General features: G+C 40.8%; 1 protein-coding gene across 1 annotated transcript; it reads right to left on the bottom strand.

Annotated features, from left to right (window-relative positions):
- Positions 1–552: 552 nt before the first annotated feature.
- Positions 553–27559, bottom strand: LOC137387771 (integrator complex subunit 11-like). The gene is made up of 8 exons (XM_068074314.1): positions 27523–27559; positions 13434–13677; positions 12432–12619; positions 11485–11757; positions 5824–6307; positions 2871–3086; positions 1325–1551; positions 553–1204 (listed from the first exon to the last, which is right to left on the bottom strand). The coding sequence occupies exons 2-8, from the start codon at positions 13675–13677 to the stop codon at positions 1034–1036; spliced, it is 1803 nt and encodes a 600-aa protein (XP_067930415.1). The 5' UTR covers positions 27523–27559; the 3' UTR covers positions 553–1033.
- Positions 27560–27569: the final 10 nt, after the last annotated feature.

The raw sequence follows: 27569 nt of genomic DNA, 5'->3' as shown, positions 1-27569 counted from the left end.
ATTAGAATAATAAATTTCGTTAAGCTACATTTTTGTACTATAGGGTGGTATGATGCGCGGTTGGATGCTATAGGGTGGTATGATGCACGGTTGGATGCGATAGGGTGGTATGATGCACAGTTGGATGCAATGCTATAGGGTGGTATGATGCACGGTACAATGCGATGAGTGTTCAACACAGCATACCAATCAACACGACGCGCCGTCCAACACGATGCACATTTTCGTACCTTAGTGTGGTACAATGAACAGTTGAATATGACACACCATTCAACGTGACACCGTTCAATGTTACACACCGTTTAGCAGGACTCACAATTGAGTACAACACCAACAAATAAGACACACCGTCAAGTGCGACACATTGTTGAATCTAAGAAACTGTTGAATGCGACATACCGCTGAACCCAGCCCACTGTCGAATACGACAATATAATATATGATAGCAAGTCATCAAAAATTGAGTATTTGCTAACAACTGGCCACCAGACATTCACTATTTATTGGTTTACAACGAGCATCGCTAAGTTTTTGATTGCACAAAACAACACCTGCTGAAAATCGGTGTAATATATTTGCAGCCGGTACTCAGATCAAGTTTAGCTGTGTACTTATAAACGCAGATACAATAATTCTACTCACAGAATCGGAAGAGAAAAAAACAAAAACTGTGGCTGAATACGAGCACCAATAGAGTAATTGGAAGAAGTCAGGATCTCGCGTGCTAGAGAGTTACCATAGCTCTGAGTGACACCTGTGAGTGACACCTGTGAGTGACACCTCTGTCTTACCATACTATGGAGTCATGTGATCATCTTCATGCTAGGATGACTAGGGGCAGAATATATTTGTAGTTTTACTGACAGATCAAGTTTGAAATGTGAAAGATAAGCATTCGCTGTATATCAAGTCTATCTACATATGTACAGCGCAAAGCTAATTACAAGGAAAAACAACTCCAGCAGTAAATAAATTCTGTAAGAGGGCCACAAGGAACGAAATCCAAATGAGATAATATAGCACACCGAATTCTCTATAACAAGTTATTTTTATTCTGTAAAAACTTTAGAAGTTGTCCTCCCAATTCTTCGTCTTGATAAGACCAGGAGAGCAAGATGTCCTTGTTAGATCCCTCCTCTCCGGCAACTTTGATGAGCACCGACTCAGAGACACTAATCGAGTCATCAGTGTTGTGACTCACGTCCTACAAGCGGGTAACAGATGGTACTGAGAAGGCTAGCGAGGCCCATTGGCTGGTGCAGGTATTTTGTGATCTTGTGATCATAGGAGAGCTGTAGCATGTGGCTCCAGTAAATCAACTCACCTTGACCTTGGCACGAGTTTTTAAAGCTTGCATTATTTTCTTTGTTACTTCATCAGCAGGCAAAGAAATAGGCAAAAGAAGATTAGAAGTGAATCTAATGGTTTGTGACGGCAAGTCAAGTTCCTGCAGAATCTCATCGGGGCTGAGCAGCCGAAGGTCTGAGTCATCCATAACAAGTACTCCATTCATGGCAGTTGATCGTTTCGGAGCTGGCACGGCATTCGCACCTGAGTGGAGGTAACATATCGTAAGTATGTACATATATTATACACCACATCTTTTGTAATCATGATATCAAAGTAGATCATATGTTAAAATATAACAGCGTATCACATGTCATGGCATTGAGTTATATTACAATGTTACCACAGTATGCAACACATGAGATTGCAGTACATAACATGTTATAGCATGAGAGTAAATCACACATTACAGTACATACTATACAGCTTATCATAATAACATCATAGTATGATACCAGAGTATACCACATGTGGAGACAATTTTCAAGACAAAAATGTGCACGAGATGGAGAAAATTATTCAGATGCATGTGTATGAGGCGGAGACAGACTCTCAAGGTGCAAACACACCAGGCGATTTTATTGTGTACGTCATGAGGAGCGGGGAGATATCGCTGGCGTGTGCCTAAACACACTTGAGCGATTCACTAGCAAACAATAATGCGGGCTCACAAACTGCCAATAAAATTCCATATTATCAGTTTCTTCGGAGTTGTTAATAAATCTAGGTCAATATGGCGCCTTCGAAACAACGACGTAATCAACTTCAGCTTTCGTTATTAGGCCGATCTCACTTTTATGGATTGTACATTACAAGAAGACATAAGAGAAAAATAATTTTTATATTTTAACAGTAATATTTTGTGATTTTTATATATACATGTAGTTTAATTTATAGTAGATGTTTATTTTTAATATAATAAATATTTACCATTCGCAAGATGGTCAACCTGCGCAGCGATTGACTACTAAATGTTTGTTTTCATTCGAGTTTCTTTGTAATTTTTGTATGTTGTGTGATAGAAGACTGTGTGCTCTTATTAAATCTATGAACAAATCAGCGTTCATTTTGATGATGTTTCAATCGTACCAAAATGGCGAAATGTTGTTGCTGTACATTGATGAATATCGATATGAAAAAATTACCAGGCATAAATGAGCATTTTAGGAAAAACCAACCAATCGAAATGCATCTCACTAACGATAAAGTGTGATAGAGAATGTCTAGCTTTATCGCTCTGCATGAGCTCGCTGATCCAGTTCTAGCGCAGATTAGCGCCACGCAGCACGATGTCACACTAAATATCGCCTAGTGAGTTTGCACCTTTGGACACATGTGTATGAGGGGAAGACAATATCTCAGACAAATGCGCATAAGGTGGAGACAAATCTCTAAGATACATGTGTATGAGGTGGAGGCAAGTTGGAATACAGATAGACCATATATGCATACATATACACATGGCATGTAACGTAGGTTCTGTTTACCAGCTGGACTACAAGTCTATATACAGACAGACTTACCGCTATCAGCAAACGCTCTCTTTAGTAAACCAAGTGAGACATCAACAGGAATCTTGCAGTCGGTGCGTATGGTAACTGTCTCTCCATTGGCCGGCATGTAACAGTCTATCCCAAACTCTGTCTGCACTTTGCTTTTTAGGAACTCCATCTTTCCTTCCTCTCCGTGGACGAGCATAACATTCTTAGGTGCTGCTTGACGTATCAGCTGAATAATTCCTGTTGCATTCCAATAGGTAGTAAGGAAGGGGTGATAGAGACAGTGGCTATAGTTTATAAGGTAGGAGTGATAGAGACAGTGGCTATAGTTTGCAAGGCAGGAGTGATAGAGACAGCGGCTATAGTTTGTAAGGCAGGAGTGATAGAGACAGTGGCTATAGTTTGTAAGGGAGGAGTGATAGAGACAGTGGCTATAGTTTGTAAGGGAGAAGTGATAGAGACAGTAGCTATAGTTTGTAAGGGAGGAGTGATAGAGACAGTGGCTATAGTTTGTAAGGCAGAAGTGATAGAGACAGTGGCTATAGTTTGTAAGGTAGGAGTGATAGAGACAGTGGCTATAGTTTGTAAGGGAGGAGTGATAGAGACAGTGGCTATAGTTTGTAAGGTAGGAGTGATAGAGACAGTGGCTATAGTTTGCAAGGCAGGAGTGATAGAGACAGTAGCTATAGATTGTAAGGCAGGAGTGATAGAGACAGTGGCTATAGTTTGTAAGGCAGGAGTGATAGAGACAGTAGCTATAGTTTGTAAGGCAGGAGTGATAGAGACAGTAGCTATAGTTTGTAAGGCAGGAGTGATAGAGACAGTGGCTATAGTTTGTAAGGTAGGAGTGATAGAGACAGTGGCTATAGTTTGTAAGGGAGGAGTGATAGAGACAGTGGCTATAGTTTGTAAGGCAGGAGTGATAGAGACAGTGGCTATAGTTTGTAAGGCAGGAGTGATAGAGACAGTGGCTATAGTTTGTAAGGCAGGAGTGATAGAGACAGTGGCTATAGTTTGTAAGGGAGAAGTGATAGAGACAGTGGCTATAGTTTGCAAGGCAGGAGTGATAGAGACAGTAGCTATAGATTGTAAGGCAGGAGTGATAGAGACAGTGGCTATAGTTTGTAAGGCAGGAGTGATAGAGACAGTAGCTATAGTTTGTAAGGGAGAAGTGATAGAGACAGTGGCTATAGTTTGTAAGGTAGGAGTGATAGAGACAGTGGCTATAGTTTGTAAGGGAGGAGTGATAGAGACAGTGGCTATAGTTTGTAAGGCAGGAGTGATAGAGACAGTGGCTATAGTTTGTAAGGCTGGAGTGATAGAGACAGTGGCTATAGTTTGTAAGGGAGGAGTGATAGAGACAGTGGCTATAGTTTGTAAGGCAGGAGTGATAGAGACAGCGGCTATAGTTTGTAAGGTAGGAGTGATAGAGACAGTGGCTATAGTTTGTAAGGGAGGAGTGATAGAGACAGTGGCTATAGTTTGTAAGGCAGGAGTGATAGAGACAGTGGCTATAGTTTGTAAGGGAGAAGTGATAGAGACAGTGGCTATAGTTTGTAAGGTAGGAGTGATAGAGACAGTGGCTATAGTTTGTAAGGTAGGAGTGATAGAGACAGTGGCTATAGTTTGTAAGGGAGGAGTGATAGAGACAGTGGCTATAGTTTGTAAGGCAGGAGTGATAGAGACAGTGGCTATAGTTTGTAAGGCAGGAGTGATAGAGACAGTGGCTATAGTTTGTAAGGCAGGAGTGATAGAGACAGTGGCTATAGTTTGTAAGGGAGAAGTGATAGAGACAGTGGCTATAGTTTGTAAGGTAGGAGTGATAGAGACAGTGGCTATAGTTTGTAAGGGAGGAGTGATAGAGACAGTGGCTATAGTTTGTAAGGCAGGAGTGATAGAGACAGTGGCTATAGTTTGTAAGGCTGGAGTGATAGAGACAGTGGCTATAGTTTGTAAGGGAGGAGTGATAGAGACAGTGGCTATAGTTTGTAAGGCAGGAGTGATAGAGACAGCGGCTATAGTTTGTAAGGTAGGAGTGATAGAGACAGTGGCTATAGTTTGTAAGGGAGGAGTGATAGAGACAGTGGCTATAGTTTGTAAGGGAGAAGTGATAGAGACAGTAGCTATAGTTTGTAAGGGAGGAGTGATAGAGACAGTGGCTATAGTTTGTAAGGCAGGAGTGATAGAGACAGTGGCTATAGTTTGTAAGGTAGGAGTGATAGAGACAGTGGCTATAGTTTGTAAGGGAGGAGTGATAGAGACAGTGGCTATAGTTTGTAAGGTAGGAGTGATAGAGACAGTGGCTATAGTTTGCAAGGCAGGAGTGATAGAGACAGTAGCTATAGATTGTAAGGCAGGAGTGATAGAGACAGTGGCTATAGTTTGTAAGGCAGGAGTGATAGAGACAGTAGCTATAGTTTGTAAGGCAGGAGTGATAGAGACAGTTCCTATAGATTGTAAGGCAGGAGTGATAGAGACAGTGGCTATAGTTTGCAAGGCAGGAGTGATAGAGACAGTAGCTATAGTTTGTAAGGCGGGAGTGATAGAGACAGTGGCTATAGTTTGTAAGGCAGGAGTGATAGAGACAGTGGCTATAGTTTGCAAGGCAGGAGTGATAGAGACAGTAGCTATAGATTGTAAGGCAGGAGTGATAGAGACAGTTGCTATAGTTTGTAAGGCAGGAGTGATAGAGACAGTTGCTATAGTTTGTAAGGGAGGAGTGATAGAGACAGTTGCTATAGTTTGTAAGGCAGGAGTGATAGAGACAGTGGCTATAGTTTGCAAAACAGAGGCCCAGTGGCCGCTAGTCTACTATGGAGCAGTCTTGATTAGCTACTTGAAAAAGAGCCCAACTCTTTTCTTGCCATACAAACTTATAAAACTCTTTTTGGGCACATGCACGGCTGTACACAGAAAATAATATTTCTACCATTCAGTTAGAAAGACAAGGTGAAATCACTAGCATGAGCTGACTTACCTTTGGCATCAGCGTGGGCGCTGAATGACATGTACTGAACCTGCATTTTCACGTCAACTGTATGTCCGTCAAACTCTATCTTTTTGACTCCGTTGAGGATCTTATGGCCGACTGTCCCGACCACGCAGTAGCCTGGCATTATTATGACGTTCTTCTCACTGGTGCACCAGCGCTTAAATATCTGGAGAGAGAGGCCGGCGTGCAGCATACCCGGTGTAGCGAACACAACCATGGGACCAGGGTTGTCCATGTATGTCTTTTCAAAGGCTTTTATGTGTTTAAACTCAAACATATTACGGTGCACAAAAGTCTTCTTTATTTTCTGATTCGTCCAGGAAATGAAAAGCTTGTAATATTGAGTAGATTTCTCAGCAAGTCCTTGAGAAAAGTAGATGGGCACTTTTAGGTTGAGTCTCTCCCAGAAAGTTTCTAGGAGTATGCAGAGTTCTTGAGCCCTGCCGAGGGCAAACACTGGTATCAGCACCTGCGCAAGTGATATAGACAAAAACCACATATATCTATAATAGACATGTATATCATAGACATACATATATCTATAATAGACATGTATATAAACATTGAAGCTGAATACTGCACAAACAGGAAGCTAGTCGTAGCGCGTATCTATTTTAGTAAAATGCCTTTGACTTTTTCGGAATATAAATATATAAACATAGAATAAGTAAATCGGATTCTACCAAAATAGATTTGTGCTACTATACTGTATATACTGTATATACGGTATATACTGTATATACGGTATATACAGTATATACTGTATATCTATATATATTTCTCAAAGTATGTTTTATGGCTGTATGTCTGCATTCCGGCTATAGCTATTATTAGAATAGCCTAGCTGGGCAACAATGCTGACGCAATGTCATTGCCTACCGGCATTTGAAGCTTACTAACTAGGTTATTGAAATTTTCAATTGACAATGTGCCAGGCCACTTAGCAATGGCCTGGCACTTGCTGGAAAGTTGCCTGCCAGCAAGTGGTAAGCAAATCTCATCACTTCTCATTGTTTATAAGCTAATTTTTAATGCCCGGGCAATGCCGGGAAGCACAGCTAGTACTGTATATACAGTATATAATTATTGTATGTACTGTATAATTATTGTGTGTATGAACGAATTGAACCCTTTACATGTATTTTATGTTTCGTATAACATAAAGTGACAGCGTAAACGTTCTTGCAACCAATTATTTATGTTGTCGGGGCATCTACTGTATATATATGTATATATGTATATATATACATGTATATATACAATGTACATGTATATATTTACATTGTACATGTATATACACATGTATATACTGTATATACACAGGTATATATATATGTGTACATATATAAAAATGTATATCTATATCTTTCTCAAAGTATGTCGTATGTTGTCTGTCGTATGTCTGCATTCCGGCTATAGCTATTAAAATCTTGATATTGACATTCCGCATTCTGATGGATTTTAACTCACGACGAATGCATCGATAGATTTCTTATCAGGACGATCTACTACGGCGCTAGGATGTCATCAAATACATTTTCATATACCGCAGACACCATGCGCGTGCTAATTATTTTAGTCCTGCGTCCACGAGTTACGATGTCCCTTTTCAAAAGTATTTTGAGACTTTTTTTTTGGGTTAAAGCTAATAATTTATCTCGAACTTAAAAGTTGGCGATTCTTGTACTGATTATATAAGTTACCAAAATATATACGTTGAATCGACATTTCGCAGTTTACATACTTGCTCTTTATTTTACATTTACATTCAGTTCTTTACTAATTTATCTCAGCTGCTCAGAAGACTTTTTCCCAGTTACATTATGTTTTTTGGATTCTGATTTGGTACCTTGAGCTCCAAAATCATTAAATATGAACAAAGATTTTGTTTGTTTAAAAAATCGTTTTACGTTATTTCTTTTAGTTCAAATTAAAACATTTTTGTAAGAATATTTTTCAATTTGTTATTCAGCATTTATTTTAATAGCGATATAGTATATTAACAAGCGCAATTTCCTATCCTCAACAGACGAATATTGCTCTTCGTTAAACACGAGTTTTATAAAAGTTCCTATCAGTGCTCGCTTTGTGTATTAACTTACACACCTTTCCTTCTAACCCTAACCAATTAATAGTTCGTAATTAATTTTACATTTTACAACAAACATTTGTAAGATTACTGTAAGATGATCTGTTAGGTTATCTGTAAGATGATCTGTTAGGTTATCTGTAAGATGATCTGTTAGGTTATCTGTAAGATGATCTGTTAGGTTATCTGTAAGATGATCTGTTAGGTTATCTGTAAGATGATCTGTTAGGTTATCTGTAAGATGATCTGTTAGGTTATCTGTAAGATGATCTGTTAGGTTATCTGTAAGATGATCTGTTAGGTTATCTGTAAGATTATCTGTTAGGTTATCTGTAAGATTATCTGTAAGATTTATCGTGTAAGATTACAAGTACCAGTTATTCTTCGCTGTCTTATATTTACATACATTGACATACTTTGAAAAATATATATATAGATTTACATTCTCTTATTACATTTAAAAACATCTTATAGCTTTTGAAGTTTATAATATAATTTGTTTTATTATCATTATTATTTCAACTTGCATTTTTTTAAACATAACTTGAGTATGTTTAAAATATTTTAAAGTATTTAAAGTATCGTGTTTGGAGTTTAAACATTATTTATTTTCCAACAATATTTTCTAAAATTTATTTTTTTTACTGCTATTATTAGTTAGTTTCTAATCTCGATTATTAATATTTATTCAACCATTTTTGGCTGACAATAATTCTAATGGCAGTTCTAATAAATATTTCAACTACAAAATACTACCATATTCTGTCATATTTTTTTATTAATTTGTTAAATATATGTATTCTCAGATGTTACACATTGTCTAATGCCTCCAAAGAAAAGAACCTGCAATGATTCATCACTAGAGAAGACTTAAGAAAGACAGGCTGAGGAAAGCCGCTGCTTAAGCTAGAGAAAGGAGAGCACAACTTTGAGCATCACAGACTGATGAACAATGGGCACAAATTTTTGCATGCCAACACTGAAACGAACTGAGATCATATAATTGTATAACAAACAACCTTTTATTGTAATCGTAGCGAACTAGACTATACCTAGTCATTACTTGCTAATGAGTTCACATTCACATTTAAACCCCTTCAAATTTTTATTTTTCCTTCTAATTAATTTCAACGAAACACTTTTTTTAAAGTTATTAAATTTTAAACTTACAGTTGTTTGAAAACCTTTGCAGTTGTTTTATTTATTTTTAGTCTAGTTGTCCTGCATAAAACCTTTTTCTTATGGTGTGAAATTTGAAAGTTGCAGTTGTTTGACAAAGTTTGAAAACCTTTACATTTGTTTTTATTTTCTCTCTTAATTTATTTCAAATACACAAAACATTTCTCTCATGATATGTAGGATGAAAGTTATAATGGCAAATGTTGTTAAATGTTACATAAAAATCAATTTTCTGTCCAAAGACTTTTTTATTACCCAGGCAACGCCGAGTAGCATAGCTAACAAATAAAAAAAAATTGTTTTCTCACCCCAGTTAACCCGCATGGGTGGTAATTTCTGCTCTAACTCGGGTCCTACCAGAGACCTGGGAGTTTGAGCACTCGCCTCAAGATCTTAAGCTGTTCCCAATAGCACACTTTTCTGCAACTCGACCGAGTTGATCGCTGTCGGTATCTGGGCAAGCCACATTTTATGCGCTGGTGTTATTGCGCCCAGTGCCCCAATGACTACTGAAATTACTGTTGTTCTTACATCCCAGCATTTTCAATCTCTTCTCCAAGAGGGAGATATTTCTCTACCTTCTCTTTTTCTTTGCTGGCTATATTGTAGTCAGTGGGTACTGCTATATCTATTATAGTAGCTCTCTTGTTCTCCTTGTCCACCACCACTATATCTGGTTGGTTTGCTAGGACATGCTTGTCAGTCCGGATGTAGAAGTCCCAGAGAATCTTAACGCGGTCATTTTCATTGACCTTACCAGGAGCTTCCCGCCAGTGTTGTGGTTTATTAAGGCCATATTCATCACATAGACTTCTATACACAACACCTGCGACATGATTATGCCGCTCAGTGTATGCATTTCCTGCTAGCTGCTTGCATCCACTGATGATGTGTTGGATGGTCTCAGACGCATCTTTGCACAGTCTGCATCTAGGATCGTCTCTAGTGTGATAGATTTTATATTATAGTCATATATATATATATATATATATATATATATATATATTTATATATATATTTATATATATATATATATATATATATATATATATATATATATATATATATATATATATATTTATATATATATTTATATATATATTTATATATGTATATATTTATATATATATATATTTATATATATATATATTTATATATATATATATTTATATATATTTATATATATATATTTATATACATATATACATGTGTATATATACATGTGTATATATACACACATACTAGGTGTACTACCCGGCGTTGCCTGGGTAATAAAAGAGTCTTTGGACAGAAAATTTATTTGTATTTAACATATAACAACATTTGCCATTGCTAGCTAGATGCTAGCTGTATTAAAAATCAGCTTATAAACAATGAGGGTAATGTAGTCGCTTGCCACTTGCTATTAGCCTGGCAAAGTGCAAATGGATAATTTGAGTAAGCTTACTAATAAGAGCTAACTACTTGCTCTAACGATTGAGCACACATAAAATTACGCTACACTCCATGACGCTGCGCCATCACGTTGCGTTGTAATGAAGAGCGGTAGCGTATTTGCTCCCATATAGCAACATACATGTATATCGTCTAATGAATCCCTCATGCCCATGTGGCTGAATTATTAAGACAATGGACAGGCGAACAGAAGGGTCCGAGATCAAATCCTCCATGCTACGGATTCTCTATTCCAAGATTTTAATGGCAATAGCTGAATAAACACAGCCACAAACTTTGAGAAATAGTGTATATATGTAGATATAAAATATATACGGGTATATATACGGGTATATATACGGGTATATATACGGGTATATATACGGGTATATATACGGGTATATATACGGGTATATATACGGGTATATATACGGGTATATATACGGGTATATATACGGGTATATATACGGGTATATATACGGGTATATATACGGGTATATATACGGGTATATATACGAGTATATATACGGGTATATATACGGGTATATATACGGGTATATATACGGGTATATATACGGGTATATATACGGGTATATATACGGGTATATATACGGGTATATATACGGGTATATATACGGGTATATGTCTGCATGTATATATATTTATATATACTGCCTGGGAGTATAGATATACATGTACATCGATTGCAAATATACAGCAGTATATTTACACTGTATATGTACTATATATACTCCAGCTCTATATACACTGAATGTAAATATAGACTCAAGTTGTGCATATATGCAACAGTTATATGTACATAAAAACATACACACTCGTTTTAGCTGCGTAAACCACCAAGCTGCGAAGCTGTACATGATTGGTACACATGTAAGTAAGCATATAAAGACCATATCGATGTCTACGAACAAAACCAAACATACTTTGCCACCATTCTCCACGCAGTCTAAAACCTTTTTGAGGAAATCTCGTTCCCGGCAGCGCTTAGAATCCCGGATAGTTGTGGCATACGTGCTCTCCGTGATGAGGAGATCGGGGCGACATTTGTCTATCCAGGCTGCCCCGAGATGCCTGTCTGGAGTCATGTTGTAGTCTCCTGTATACACAACGGACTGCGAACCAACTCGAATATGAAACATGGCGGCTCCCAGCACATGACCAGCGTAGTATGCCTTTATTTCCAGTTCGTCATCAACCTGCAAGGTGGAGGCTACTAGCTTCAATGTTCGCCAGAAATGTTTGCGAGTTTGTACTTATGCTAGGTGTATACTTATAGTAGGGGTATACTTATAGTAGGTGTGTACTTATAGTAGGTGTATACTTATAGTAGGTGTATACTTATATGGTAGGTGTATACTTATAGTAGGAGTATACTTATATAGTAGGAGTATATTTATAGTAGGAGTATACGTATATAGTAGGAGTATACTTATAGTAGGTGTGTACTTATAGTAGGTGTGTACTTATAGTAGGTGTATACTTATAGTAGGTGTGTACTTATAGTAGGTGTATACTTATAGTAGGTGTGTACTTATAGTAGGTGTATACTTATAATACTTATACACTTTAAATCAAATAAATGAATCAATTACCTATGGCGATGCGTGGTTTACAACTTTAAATATTCAATCCTTAGAGAAATGAATATTATGGGCAATATTATAACCAATTGCGAAACAAACGAGAAGCGGACTGCAGCCGTGCTTAGAATGTGTAGGACTGGCTAAACGAATACAAAATATTCGAGGACAAACATACAAGTACATATGAGAAGCTTTCCAATGGCATACAAAAAGATAAAAAGTTGCCAGGCAAAAATTGTAGAAATCAAAGCAAGTATAAATGATGGTGCCAGAAAGAAAGTACAAACCTGCACTCTTTGATGTAAATTAACAGCAATACTTTTCTTCATGCAAGTTTTTATGTGATCGGATGTAAAAAACTTGCTTCCATCTGCCTCCCTGGCCGATGTGATCTTTCGAAAGTCTTCGAGCAATATGGGTGCGATGGCTTTGGTAGGGTGGGTCATGTAAATTGGTCCATCATAACCAACCATCTCTAAATGAACGGCGTAAATGGGAGATGCATATGCTAATTGTGGCAGTGTGGCTATTGTACTATAAGAGCTCTCCTTAACACTTACAAGTAGATACAAACACTTACCCATGAACATGTACATACAAGCACATACATACAAACACATACATACAAACGCATACATACAGACACATACATACAAACAATTCTACACATACAAACACTTACATACAAACACTCACATATAAGCAAACACTTACATACAAACACTTACATATAAACACTTACATAAGCCCGCACACTCTCACATACGCACAGATTTACATCTATTAAAACTGTATGCTCCCAGACCAAGAAGATAGCAGAAAACCAAATAATTTGAGTACACTACTTTGTGGTGCTCTACCAGGTGGGTGATAAATAAAACAAGGTCACATGAATCACTTAGTGTAAAATGAGTGTCATGGCTAGTCACCTTGACGAGGTAAACAAGGTCACCTCTCACATTGGAGATGTTTGATCAGCAAATCATTTGGTCTACTGTAAGATAAAGCAATCCACCTGCCATGCTGGGAATGGTAAGTCACCTGTAACTTATGGCTTAACAACTCTCCTGTCTACAGTAAATGATCCACCTGGTATATAAAAGAAATAAGTTACCTCTCCCACAAAGTAAATAACTCCCCAGTGAGGTAACTCTCCAACCAAAAGGATATATATAGCTCACTAGTTTCATTAGGTAAGTCGAGCACCAGTTACAGGTTAAATAGTTCAACCGCTACACAGGTCTGGTATATCATCAGATACATATGGCAAAAGAAGCACCTGTTATCACCTGTCATGTACGGCAGAGCACCGCAGTGATCCAGATGGAAGTGGCTTATGATGACACAATCAAGAAAATCTGTAAGTGGTTTTCCTTCGTCAATATAGTTGAAATCAGGAAACCGCCTCTCATCATTGAACCCCATGTGCATTCCACAGTCGAGCATAATGTTCTTCCCTCCTATAGTTACGATGATACAACTCCTCCCAACATCCTGCCCAGCACCCAATGGAACCACTTTGATCTCCGTCATCTAAAAGATATGCATAAGCTGTGCTACGGAATGATTTAAAACCATGAAGCTTATCTCAGCGGCTTATTGAAACCAAAACATACAAACATGTACTTGCGTGTAAGGCAGTTGAACTAAGTGATGATGAATACAAACCAAATTGTAGGCTAATTTTTCTCAAAATTAGCACAGCTCTATGAATCACAATAATCGGTCAGTTTCAACTACTTGCAAAATGACACAATATAAGCATTCTAAAGAATAATTCCCTAACATGAACTAAACAGACTCGCTAAAAGAGAGCTTTAAACAATATTTAGATTTGCATGATTTCTTTTAGTAACCTGAACATATCATCTACATGTATGTACTAAATTGATATGGCAATAGCTCAGGCAATGATGCCTTATTGTGCACCACATTTTGTACCCTCTTTGGTTATGTTCATTGCTGGTAGTTAACTGCAACAAGTACGATGCCATATACCTTGTATGCAGGTAGTTAACTGCAACAAGTACGATGCCATATCCCTTGTATGCCGGTTGTTAACTGCAACAAGTACGATGCCATATCCCTTGTATGCCGGTAGTTAACTGCAACAAGTACGATGCCATGTCCCTTGTATGCCGGTAGTTAACTGCAACAAGTACGATGCCATATCCCTTGTATGCCGGTAGTTAACTGCAGCAAGTACGATGCCATGTCCCTTGTATGCCGGTAGTTAACTGCAACAAGTACGATGCCATATCCCTTGTATGCTGGTAGTTAACTGCAACAAGTACGATGCCATATCCCTTGTATGCCGGTAGTTAACTGCAACAAGTACGATGCCATATACCTTGTATGCCGGTAGTTAACTGCAACAAGTACGATGCCATATACCTTGTATGCCGGTAGTTAACTGCAACAAGTACGATGCCATATCCCTTGTATGCCGGTAGTTAACTGCAACAAGTACGATGCCATGTCCCTTGTATGCCGGTAGTTAACTGCAACAAGTACGATGCCATGTCCCTTGTATGCCGGTAGTTAACTGCAACAAGTACGATGCCATGTCCCTTGTATGCTGGTAGTTAACTGCAGCAAGTACGATGCCATGTCCCTTGTATGCCGGTAGTTAACTGCAACAAGTACGATGCCATATCCCTTGTATGCCGGTAGTTAACTGCAACAAGTACGATGCCATGTCCCTTGTATGCTGGTAGTTAACTGCAGCAAGTACGATGCCATGTCCCTTGTATGCCGGTAGTTAACTGCAACAAGTACGATGCCATGTCCCTTGTATGCTGGTAGTTAACTGCAGCAAGTACGATGCCATATCCCTTGTATGCCGGTAGTTAACTGCAACAAGTACGATGCCATGTCCCTTGTATGCTGGTAGTTAACTGCAGCAAGTACGATGCCATGTCCCTTGTATGCCGGTAGTTAACTGCAACAAGTACGATGCCATGTCCCTTGTATGCCGGTTGTTAACTGCAACAAGTACGATGTCATGTTCTTTGTATGCCGGTAGTTAACTGCAACAAGTACGATGCCATGTCCCTTGTATGCCGGTAGTTAACTGCAACAAGTACGATGCCATGTCCCTTGTATGCCGGTAGTTAACTGCAACAAGTACGATGCCATATCCCTTGTATGCCGGTAGTTAACTGCAACAAGTACGATGCCATGTCCCTTGTATGCTGGTAGTTAACTGCAGCAAGTACGATGCCATATCCCTTGTATGCTGGTAGTTAACTGCAGCAAGTACGATGTCATGTCCCTTGTATGCCGGTAGTTAACTGCAACAAGTACGATGCCATGTCCCTGGTATGCCGGTAGTTAACTGCAACAAGTACGATGTCATGTCCCTTGTATGCCAGTAGTTAACTGCAACAAGTACGATGCCATGTCCCTTGTATGCCGGTAGTTAACTGCAACAAGTACGATGCCATGTCCCTTGTATGCCGGTAGTTAACTGCAACAAGTACGATGCCATGTCCTTTGTATGCTGGTAGTTAACTGCAGCAAGTACGATGCCATGTCCCTTGTATGCCGGTAGTTAACTGCAACAAGTACGATGCCATGTCCCTTGTATGCCGGTAGTTAACTGCAACAAGTACGATGTCATGTCCCTTGTATGCCAGTAGTTAACTGCAACAAGTACGATGCCATATCCCTTGTATGCCGGTAGTTAACTGCAACAAGTACGATGCCATGTCCCTTGTATGCTGGTAGTTAACTGCAGCAAGTACGATGCCATGTCCCTTGTATGCCGGTAGTTAACTGCAACAAGTACGATGCCATGTCCCTTGTATGCTGGTAGTTAACTGCAGCAAGTACGATGCCATGTCCCTTGTATGCCGGTAGTTAACTGCAACAAGTACGATGCCATGTCCCTTGTATGCCGGTAGTTAACTGCAACAAGTACGATGCCATGTCCCTTGTATGCCGGTAGTTAACTGCAACAAGTACGATGCCATGTCCCTTGTATGCCGGTAGTTAACTGCAACAAGTACGATGCCATGTCCCTTGTATGCCGGTAGTTAACTGCAACAAGTACGATGCCATGTCCCTTGTATGCCGGTAGTTAACTGACAAGTATGATGCCATATCCCTTGTATGCCGGTTGTTAACTGCAACAAGTACGATGTCATGTCCCTTGTATGCCGGTAGTTAACTGCAACAAGTACGATGCCATGTCCCTTGTATGCTGGTAGTTAACTGCAGCAAGTACGATGCCATGTCCCTTGTATGCCGGTAGTTAACTGCAACAAGTACGATGCCATGTCCCTTGTATGCCGGTAGTTAACTGCAACAAGTACGATGCCATATCCCTTGTATGCCGGTAGTTAACTGCAACAAGTACGATGCCATGTCCCTTGTATGCCGGTAGTTAACTGCAACAAGTACGATGCCATATCCCTTGTATGCCGGTAGTTAACTGCAACAAGTACGATGCCATGTCCCTTGTATGCCGGTAGTTAACTGCAACAAGTACGATGCCATATACCTTGTATGCCGGTTGTTAACTGCAACAAGTATGATGCCATGTTCTTTGTATGCCGGTAGTTAACTGCAACAAGTACGATGCCATGTCCCTTGTATGCCGGTAGTTAACTGCAACAAGTACGATGCCATGTCCCTTGTATGCTGGTAGTTAACTGCAGCAAGTACGATGCCATGTCCCTTGTATGCCGGTAGTTAACTGCAACAAGTACGATGCCATGTCCCTTGTATGCCGGTAGTTAACTGCAACAAGTACGATGCCATATCCCTTGTATGCCGGTAGTTAACTGCAACAAGTACGATGCCATATCCCTTGTATGCCGGTAGTTAACTGCAACAAGTACGATGCCATATCCCTTGTATGCCGGTAGTTAACTGCAACAAGTACGATGCCATGTCCCTTGTATGCCGGTAGTTAACTGACAAGTATGATGCCATATCCCTTGTATGCCGGTTGTTAACTGCAACAAGTACGATGTCATGTTCTTTGTATGCCGGTAGTTAACTGCAACAAGTACGATGCCATGTCCCTTGTATGCCGGCAGTTAACTGCAACAAGTACGATGCCATGTCCCTTGTATGCTGGTAGTTAACTGCAACAAGTACGATGCCATGTCCCTTGTATGCCGGTAGTTAACTGCAACAAGTACGATGCCACGTCACTTGTATGCCAGTAGTTAACTGCAACAAGTACGATGCCATGTCCCTTGTATGCCGGTTGTTAACTGCAACAAGTACGATGCCATATCCCTTGTATGCCGGTAGTTAACTGCAACAAGTACGATGCCATGTCCCTTGTATGCCGGTAGTTAACTGCAACAAGTATGATGCCATATCCCTTGTATGCCGGTTGTTAACTGCAACAAGTACGATGCCATATCCCTTGTATGCCGGTAGTTAACTGCAACAAGTACAATGCCATATGCCTTGTATGCCGGTAGTTAACTGCAACAAGTACGATGCCATATCCCTTGTATGCCGGTAGTTAACTGCAACAAGTACGATGCCATATACCTTGTATGCCGGTAGTTAACTGCAACAAGTACGATGTCATGTCCCTTGTATGCCGGTAGTTAACTGCAACAAGTACGATGCCATGTCCCTTGTATGCCGGTAGTTAACTGCAACAAGTACGATGCCATGTCCCTTGTATGCCGGTAGTTAACTGCAACAAGTACGATGCCATGTCCCTTGTATGCCGGTAGTTAACTGCAACAAGTACGATGCCATATCCCTTGTATGCCGGTTGTTAACTGCAACAAGTACGATGCCATGTCCCTTGTATGCCGGTTGTTAACTGCAACAAGTACGATGCCATATCCCTTGTATGCCGGTTGTTAACTGCAACAAGTACGATGGCATATCCCTTGTATGCCGGTAGTTAACTGCAACAAGTACGATGCCATATCCCCTGTATGCCGGTAGTTAACTGCAACAAGTACGATGCCATGTCCCTTGTATGCCGGTAGTTAACTGCAACAAGTATGATGCCATATCCCTTGTATGCCGGTTGTTAACTGCAACAAGTACAACGCCATATCCCTTGTATGCCGGTAGTTAACTGCAACAAGTACGATGCCATGTCCCTTGTATGCCGGTAGTTAACTGCAACAAGTACGATGCCATATACCTTGTATGCCAGTAGTTAACTGCAACAAGTACGATGCCATGTCCCTTGTATGCCGGTAGTTAACTGCAACAAGTACGATGCCATATACCTTGTATGCCAGTAGTTAACTGCAACAAGTACGATGCCATGTCCCTTGTATGCCGGCAGTTAACTGCAACAAGTACGATGCCATGTCCCTTGTATGCCGGTAGTTAACTGCAACAAGTACGATGCCATATCCCCTGTATGCCGGTAGTTAACTGCAACAAGTACGATGCCATGTCCCTTGTATGCCGGTAGTTAACTGCAACAAGTATGATGCCATATCCCTTGTATGCCGGTTGTTAACTGCAACAAGTACGATGCCATGTCCCTTGTATGCCGGTAGTTAACTGCAACAAGTACGATGCCATATACCTTGTATGCCAGTAGTTAACTGCAACAAGTACGATGCCATGTCCCTTGTATGCCGGTTGTTAACTGCAACAAGTACGATGCCATATCCCTTGTATGCCGGTAGTTAACTGCAACAAGTACGATGCCATGTCCCTTGTATGCCGGTAGTTAACTGCAACAAGTATGATGCCATATCCCTTGTATGCCGGTTGTTAACTGCAACAAGTACAACGCCATATCCCTTGTATGCCGGTAGTTAACTGCAACAAGTACGATGCCATATACCTTGTATGCCAGTAGTTAACTGCAACAAGTACGATGCCATGTCCCTTGTATGCCGGTTGTTAACTGCAACAAGTACGATGCCATATCCCTTGTATGCCGGTAGTTAACTGCAACAAGTACGATGCCATGTCCCTTGTATGCCGGTAGTTAACTGCAACAAGTATGATGCCATATCCCTTGTATGCCGGTTGTTAACTGCAACAAGTACAACGCCATGTCCCTTGTATGCCGGTAGTTAACTGCAACAAGTACAACGCCATGTCCCTTGTATGCCGGTAGTTAACTGCAACAAGTACGATGCCATGTCCCTTGTATGCCGGTTGTTAACTGCAACAAGTACGACGCCATATCCCTTGTATGCCGGTAGTTAACTGCAACAAGTACGATGCCATGTCCCTTGTATGCAGGTAGTTAACTGCAACAAGTACGACGCCATGTCCCTTGTATGCCGGTAGTTAACTGCAACAAGTACAACGCCATATCCCTTGTATGCCGGTAGTTAACTGCAACAAGTACAACGCCATGTCCCTTGTATGCCGGTAGTTAACTGCAACAAGTACGATGCCATATACCTTGTATGCCAGTAGTTAACTGCAACAAGTACGATGCCATGTCCCTTGTATGCCGGTTGTTAACTGCAACAAGTACGATGCCATATCCCTTGTATGCCGGTAGTTAACTGCAACAAGTACGATGCCATGTCCCTTGTATGCCGGTAGTTAACTGCAACAAGTATGATGCCATATCCCTTGTATGCCGGTTGTTAACTGCAACAAGTACAACGCCATATCCCTTGTATGCCGGTAGTTAACTGCAACAAGTACGATGCCATATCCCTTGTATGCTGGTAGTTAACTGCAACAAGTACGATGCCATATCCCTAGTATGCAGGTAGTTAACTGCAGCAAGTACGATGCCATGTCCCTTGTATGCCGGTTGTTAACTGCAACAAGTACAACGCCATATCCCTTGTATGCCGGTAGTTAACTGCAACAAGTACAACGCCATGTCCCTTGTATGCCGGTAGTTAACTGCAACAAGTACAACGCCATGTCCCTTGTATGCCAGTAGTTAACTGCAACAAGTACGATGCCATGTCCCTTGTATGCCGGTTGTTAACTGCAACAAGTACGATGCCATATCCCTTGTATGCCGGTAGTTAACTGCAACAAGTACGATGCCATGTCCCTTGTATGCCGGTAGTTAACTGCAACAAGTACGATGGCATATCCCTTGTATGCCGGTAGTTAACTGCAACAAGTACGATGCCATATCCCTTGTATGCTGGTAGTTAACTGCAACAAGTACGATGCCATATCCCTTGTATGCCGGTAGTTAACTGCAACAAGTACGATGCCATATCCCTTGTATGCCGGTAGTTAACTGCAACAAGTATGATGCCATGTCCCTTGTATGCCGGTTGTTAACTGCAGCAAGTACGATGCCATATCCCTTGTATGCCGGTAGTTAACTGCAACAAGTACGATGCCATATCCCTTGTATGCCGGTAGTTAACTGCAACAAGTACGATGCCATATCCCTTGTATGCCGGTTGTTAACTGCAACAAGTACGATGCCATGTCCCTTGTATGCCGGTAGTTAACTGCAACAAGTACGATGCCATATCCCTTGTATGCCGGTAGTTAACTGCAACAAGTACGATGCCATGTCCCTTGTATGCCGGTAGTTAACTGCAACAAGTACGATGCCATATCCCTTGTATGCTGGTAGTTAACTGCAACAAGTACGATGCCATATCCCTTGTATGCCGGTAGTTAACTGCAACAAGTACGATGCCATATCCCTTGTATGCCGGTAGTTAACTGCAACAAGTACGATGCCATATCCCTTGTATGCCGGTTGTTAACTGCAACAAGTACGATGCCATGTCCCTTGTATGCCGGTAGTTAACTGCAACAAGTACGATGCCATGTCCCTTGTATGCCGGTAGTTAACTGCAACAAGTACGATGCCATGTCCCTTGTATGCTGGTAGTTAACTGCAACAAGTACGATGCCATGTCCCTTGTATGCCGGTAGTTAACTGCAACAAGTACGATGGCATATCCCTTGTATGCCGGTAGTTAACTGCAACAAGTACGATGCCATATCCCTTGTATGCCGGTAGTTAACTGCAACAAGTACGATGCCATATCCCTTGTATGCCGGTAGTTAACTGCAACAAGTACGATGCCATGTCCCTTGTATGCCGGTTGTTAACTGCAACAAGTACGATGCCATATCCCTTGTATGCCGGTAGTTAACTGCAACAAGTACGATGCCATGTCCCTTGTATGCCGGTAGTTAACTGCAACAAGTATGATGCCATATCCCTTGTATGCCGGTTGTTAACTGCAACAAGTACAACGCCATATACCTTGTATGCCGGTAGTTAACTGCAACAAGTACGATGCCATATCCCTTGTATGCCGGTAGTTAACTGCAACAAGTACGATGCCATATCCCTTGTATGCCGGTAGTTAACTGCAACAAGTACGATGCCATGTCCCTTGTATGCCGGTAGTTAACTGCAACAAGTACGATGCCATATCCCTTGTATGCTGGTAGTTAACTGCAACAAGTACGATGCCATGTCCCTTGTATGCTGGTAGTTAACTGCAACAAGTACGATGCCATGTCCCTTGTATGCAGGTAGTTAACTGCAACAAGTACGATGCCATGTCCCTTGTATGCTGGTAGTTAACTGCAACAAGTACGATGCCATGTCCCTTGTATGCAGGTAGTTAACTGCAACAAGTACGATGCCATGTCCCTTGTATGCCGGTAGTTAACTGCAACAAGTACGATGCCATGTCCCTTGTATGCTGGTAGTTAACTGCAACAAGTACGATGCCATGTCCCTTGTATGCCGGTAGTTAACTGCAACAAGTACGATGGCATATCCCTTGTATGCCGGTAGTTAACTGCAACAAGTACGATGCCATATCCCTTGTATGCCGGTAGTTAACTGCAACAAGTACGATGCCATATCCCTTGTATGCCGGTAGTTAACTGCAACAAGTACAATGCCATGTCCCTTGTATGCCGATAGTTAACTGCAACAAGTACGATGCCATATCCCTTGTATGCCGGTAGTTAACTGCAACAAGTACGATGCCATATCCCTTGTATGCAGGTAGTTAACTGCAACAAGTACGATGCCATATCCCTTGTATGCTGGTAGTTAACTGCAACAAGTACGATGCCATATCCCTTGTATGCCGGTAGTTAACTGCAACAAGTACGATGCCATGTCCCTTGTATGCCGGTAGTTAACTGCAACAAGTATGATGCCATATCCCTTGTATGCCGGTTGTTAACTGCAACAAGTACAACGCCATATCCCTTGTATGCCGGTAGTTAACTGCAACAAGTATGATGTCATGTCCCTTGTATGCCGGTAGTTAACTGCAACAAGTACGATGCCATATCCCTTGTATGCCAGTAGTTAACTGCAACAAGTACGATGCCATGTCCCTTGTATGCCGGTTGTTAACTGCAACAAGTACGATGCCATATCCCTTGTATGCCGGTAGTTAACTGCAACAAGTACGATGCCATGTCCCTTGTATGCCGGTAGTTAACTGCAACAAGTATGATGCCATATCCCTTGTATGCCGGTTGTTAACTGCAACAAGTACGATGCCATATCCCTTGTATGCCGGTTGTTAACTGCAACAAGTACGATGCCATATCCCTTGTATGCCGGTTGTTAACTGCAACAAGTACGATGCCATATCCCTTGTATGCTGGTAGTTAACTGCAACAAGTACGATGCCATGTCCCTTGTATGCCGGTAGTTAACTGCAACAAGTACGATGCCATATCCCTTGTATGCCGGTTGTTAACTGCAACAAGTACGATGCCATGTCCCTTGTATGCCGGTAGTTAACTGCAACAAGTACGATGGCATATCCCTTGTATGCCGGTTGTTAACTGCAACAAGTACGATGCCATGTCCCTTGTATGCCGGTAGTTGATTGCAACAAGTACGATGCCATATCCCTTGTATGCCGGTAGTTAACTGCAACAAGTATGATGCCATATACCTTGTATGCCGGTTGTTAACTGCAACAAGTACGATGCCATGTCCCTTGTATGCCGGTAGTTGATTGCAACAAGTACGATGCCATATCCCTTGTATGCCGGTAGTTAACTGCAACAAGTACGATTCCATATCCCTTGTATGCCGGTTGTTAACTGCAACAAGTACGATGCCATATCCCTTGTATGCCGGTAGTTAACTGCAACAAGTACGATGCCATATCCCTTGTATGCCGGTAGTTAACTGCAACAAGTACGATGCCATATCCCTTGTATGCCGGTAGTTAACTGCAACAAGTACGATGCCATATCCCCTGTATGCCGGTAGTTAACTGCAACAAGTACGATGCCATATCCCTTGTATGCCGGTAGTTAACTGCAACAAGTACGATGCCATATCCCTTGTATGCCGGTTGTTAACTGCAACAAGTACGATGCCATATCCCTTGTATGCCGGTTGTTAACTGCAACAAGTACAACGCCATATCCCTTGTATGCCGGTAGTTAACTGCAACAAGTATGATGTCATGTCCCTTGTATGCCGGTAGTTAACTGCAACAAGTACGATGCCATATCCTTGTATGCCGGTAGTTAATTGCAACAAGTACGATGCCATATACTTGGTATCACATTTACTTTACTGTTTTATCCCTTTTCCATATAGTGTTGCTCAATTCAGTAGAACATTGTTCTCTTGTTTGCATTTCACTTAACCTTTCTTAGAGCTACTAAAACGTTTAGGGAGAAATATTGCACCCCAACAAAAGAAAGCACCTCTTGAACATGCTTTTGTGTAAAAGCCAGCAAAGAAGAATGCATGTTAAACTAGAGTTTTGTTGTAAAATAGATCCAAAATACACTTTAATAGATGCCCAAATGTATTAAGAAGCTCCAAGAACTGAAAGGTGCGAATAATTGAAGGCCGGGAGACTTGGCAAGTCTGTATTTGATCTAGCACGAGACCTCAAAAGAAACCAATGAATTTTTGTTCTGACAGACTATTGACAAGAAGTCTTGGCCATGACACCCAATGATGGGCACAATTTTGGACAAGAGGGCAGTTTGTTACTGGTGATAAAACTGTGTGATAAACGCATTTATTTTGGTAGACAAAACAAACACGACATCTTACCACCCAGATATTACAGACCATCCAGATATTAAAGATTACAAAGCAATTGTTGGATACTTTTCAATCATTACTGCTAAAAAGTGACCTTGGTTTGCCTCAGCTGATGAAGGCCTGTCGTAAAACCAAATTTAAAAAATACTTTTCCCAGAAAACGTATAAACCCGGAACGAGTTTACTATTGGTATGACAAAAAACAAAGAAGGCTAACAAAGCCTAGTGGTAAATCAATGTCAAGCTCCGACAGAAGGCCTAAGAGAAGCCTATAATGATGACAACTGACAGAAGCTGAGAGAATAACCAAAATTGCAGAACTTTAAGCCATTACTATCTGCTCAAGGCATATCTAAACTGTACATGATTAAAAACATGAGAGAAATATCCATATGAAATGACTGTCTCAAGCTACCACTACAATAAAGCCAAGAAGAGGTGGGAGGGGAGAGAACTGAAAACTCCTGACAGCAAAACAACATTCTTCACGTTTCACAGCGTACATCCACTTGTTACGTCTATCTAGGTGTTTTTCTTTTGATGGAAAGGTGCGATAACTGAGTTTACTGTCATTTTCTGGAGTATTAGAACACCCAAATTCACAGCAAAAACTTCATGCAACAGCATTCTACTCATCTTGCCCTGCAAAATAATCAGTAAATAATTGCATTCTTATGAGACCATCATAAAGTAAAAATCTTTCTGGTTGGTTTTAGCTACACCCTTAAATATAGCACAGCCATCACCATACTCATTTACTAGCCTATGTCCACCTGCCATGGTGATGAAAAACTTCATGAAATGGGCAACACTTCGTCTAAATGCGCTTGGCATCTCTTTGTGCAAAACAAATGTTCAAATTGTAGTGCCAGTAATGAACTTTAGAAAAACACTTCGGAAAAACCATTAATTGAATGCATATCTCAAAAAGATCCACAAGATTCCTTGCTCTATATATCTAGATACCTCTCACAACCACACTTGAAAACAATTGGAGCAAAATTTACCTTTGAATTTTTTCCAGTGCTGGTAGTCGCTCCACTCTCCATGGCTTCCTACTTAAAATTATGGCCTGGACTAGGTTAAGTGAACAAAGCAATGACGTCGCGTCGCAAATAATATGACTATTTACGTAGGACACAATGCTGAGCTGTGATGCATTAGATTTCCCAGTCTAGTATAGTTAATAGGTCAATGGTCTCATCTGAGTCAATAACAGATTCTAGATGCTCTGAGCTACAAGGTATGTCTGCCTCTGATGCTATCACCAGAAGACTAATAGACTTGTGCAATACTGGCTGGCCAAAGTTTGATTCAAACCTTGAACCCCAGTTACGCCCATACATTGCCATTCGTGATGAGATTAGACATGATGCAGGTGTCCTCTATCGTGGAACTTGCATTATTGTACCAGAAGCTTTACATGACAGTTACCTGTGAATTTTTCATCAAGGACACCAGGAGATAGAGTCAACTAGAAGGAGAGCTTGTGAAATTATGTACTGGCCGAATATGTCAGAGGAGATAGAGACATACATTCTGAGAAGTGAACCATGTCAGAGGGTCAGGAATGACCACCAGAAGACACATGTAAACAATTACTCTATCCCCAGTCAACCATTTGCAATAGCGGCTACAGATCTCTTTGAGTGCCCAAAGCTGAAAGCCTATTTTGCTCGGTTTGGCTCTCCTTTGCAGCTGATATCTGTCAATGGTCCACAGTACTCATCAAATGAGTTCAAACAACTCATGAGGGACTGGGATGTAGACCATATTACAAGTGCACCAAGGTATAGTCAGGCTAATGGTCTCGCAGAAAGAGCGGTACAGACGGTTGAAAGGCTAATGGAGAAAACCTTTCAGGAAGGGAGAGGTGTATACTTAACACTTTTCAATCTAAAGAACCCCAAAAGGTGAATTTGGCTCTCCAACTCAAAGGAAGCTCAGCAGAAGGGCGAGGCCACCTCTACCAATCTCTAAGCAATCTACAATTTGGAGATATGGTCAGAGTTGAAACTGATAAGGGTTATGGAGACCTATCTAAAGTAATAGGCCAGGGGCCTACAGATAGCTCCTATATTATTTGAGCCAGTAATGAAAATGCACTGCGAAGAACTCGAGAGCAACTACGCAAAGTTCCCTCAAGACCAACCTCTAATGTAACCACAATACCAAACCATGATGGAAAACGCTCAGATGAATCCGCATCACATCCACCTACACCTCATAAGGCTGTGAGTCCCACACCAGTCAACCCATCCTTCAGAGACAACCCCCAACATCACTGCTAACCCTACAAATCCATCAAGCACAATCGTATCACAAACCTCAAACCCTACGACCCCACCAAGCATGATTGTATCACATTCTACAGGAGATATATCAACCCCCAGTACGCCTGGTTCGGCCGACATCTTCTAGTTATGGTCGGGTATCTATCCATCCATCTTCTAGACCTAACAATTCTTGTCTATAACTAGGATAGAGAAGATGTGATATTACTCATACTTACTGATACCCTACCCGTCCCCACAACCCAATAGACAACATATTATAATGTTTTCATTTGTTCACATACTTCATGTTTCTTGGTAGTTCTGTTGTACATTTTGTCTTATTGCTCACACTCTATTTAGTATTCTTTACTTTTGTGTTGTAGAGAGCCATGGTGACGGCTCCACTCTACCATCTTGAGTTACTTATTCAATAAACAGCGACTAACAAGTTAATTCTCTTACACAACTATCAATAACAATCATACCCATACCTGCCAACTCTCACGCATTGGGCGTGAGACTCACGCAATCACCCCAAAGAAAAAAATGGAAATGCGTGAGATTTTTGCCCCAATTTCCACAATTTTATATACACTATCATTGATACATCAATTGCCCCACAACCAAATCTCACGCATTGCCCCACTCTTGGGTTGGCAGGTCTGATCATACCTGCCAACTCTCACGCATTGGGCGTGAGACTCACGCAATCACCTCAAAGAAAAAATGAAAATGCGTGAGATTTTTGCCCCAATTCTCACAATTTTACATATACTATCATTGATACATCAATTGCCGCAAAACCAAATCTCACGCATTGCCCCACTCTTGGGTTGGCAGGTCTGATAACAATCAACCATTAAACAGCATAACATTACAGTACTGATTATCTGTAAACTCATTTCAGCATCACATTTGATTGCATTGAATTGTAATGACATGTTCTCTGTCTTTTGACGCTTATAGAGCTTGAGTAATAAAGAGCCATACTTATCAACCAATTACACTGCTTGCAACATTACAGTTGTGTGTGAGAGTTGTTACTTATTCAGTATAAAGCTACTTGCACACAGAACCCACTTGCAAGTGGCTAGTCAGCACTGACTTCCACAGCAATCATTATTCGCTCAAATTTAGATAACATACATTATATGTAGGTAATAGCGCCTTCTAAGAGGGTAACATTCTAAGAG

This window comes from Watersipora subatra, chromosome 1 (assembly GCF_963576615.1).
Source record: "Watersipora subatra chromosome 1, tzWatSuba1.1, whole genome shotgun sequence".
Classification (NCBI taxonomy): domain Eukaryota; kingdom Metazoa; phylum Bryozoa; class Gymnolaemata; order Cheilostomatida; family Watersiporidae; genus Watersipora; species Watersipora subatra.
Note: the sequence above shows the minus strand (reverse complement) of the source record. Positions and strands in the feature narration are given on the sequence as shown.

Bases quoted from the DNA above. Each gene is read 5' to 3' on its own strand.
- LOC137387771 (XM_068074314.1), bottom strand. From the start codon at position 13,677: ATGACGGAGATCAAAGTGGTTCCATTGGGTGCTGGGCAGGATGTTGGG. The intron at 12,620-13,433 runs GTGATAACAGGT...CCGTTCATTTAG, and splicing joins TGCTCTGCCGTACATGACAG to AGATGGTTGGTTATGATGGA. The intron at 1,205-1,324 runs GTGAGTTGATTT...ACCCGCTTGTAG, and splicing joins AAACTCGTGCCAAGGTCAAG to GACGTGAGTCACAACACTGA.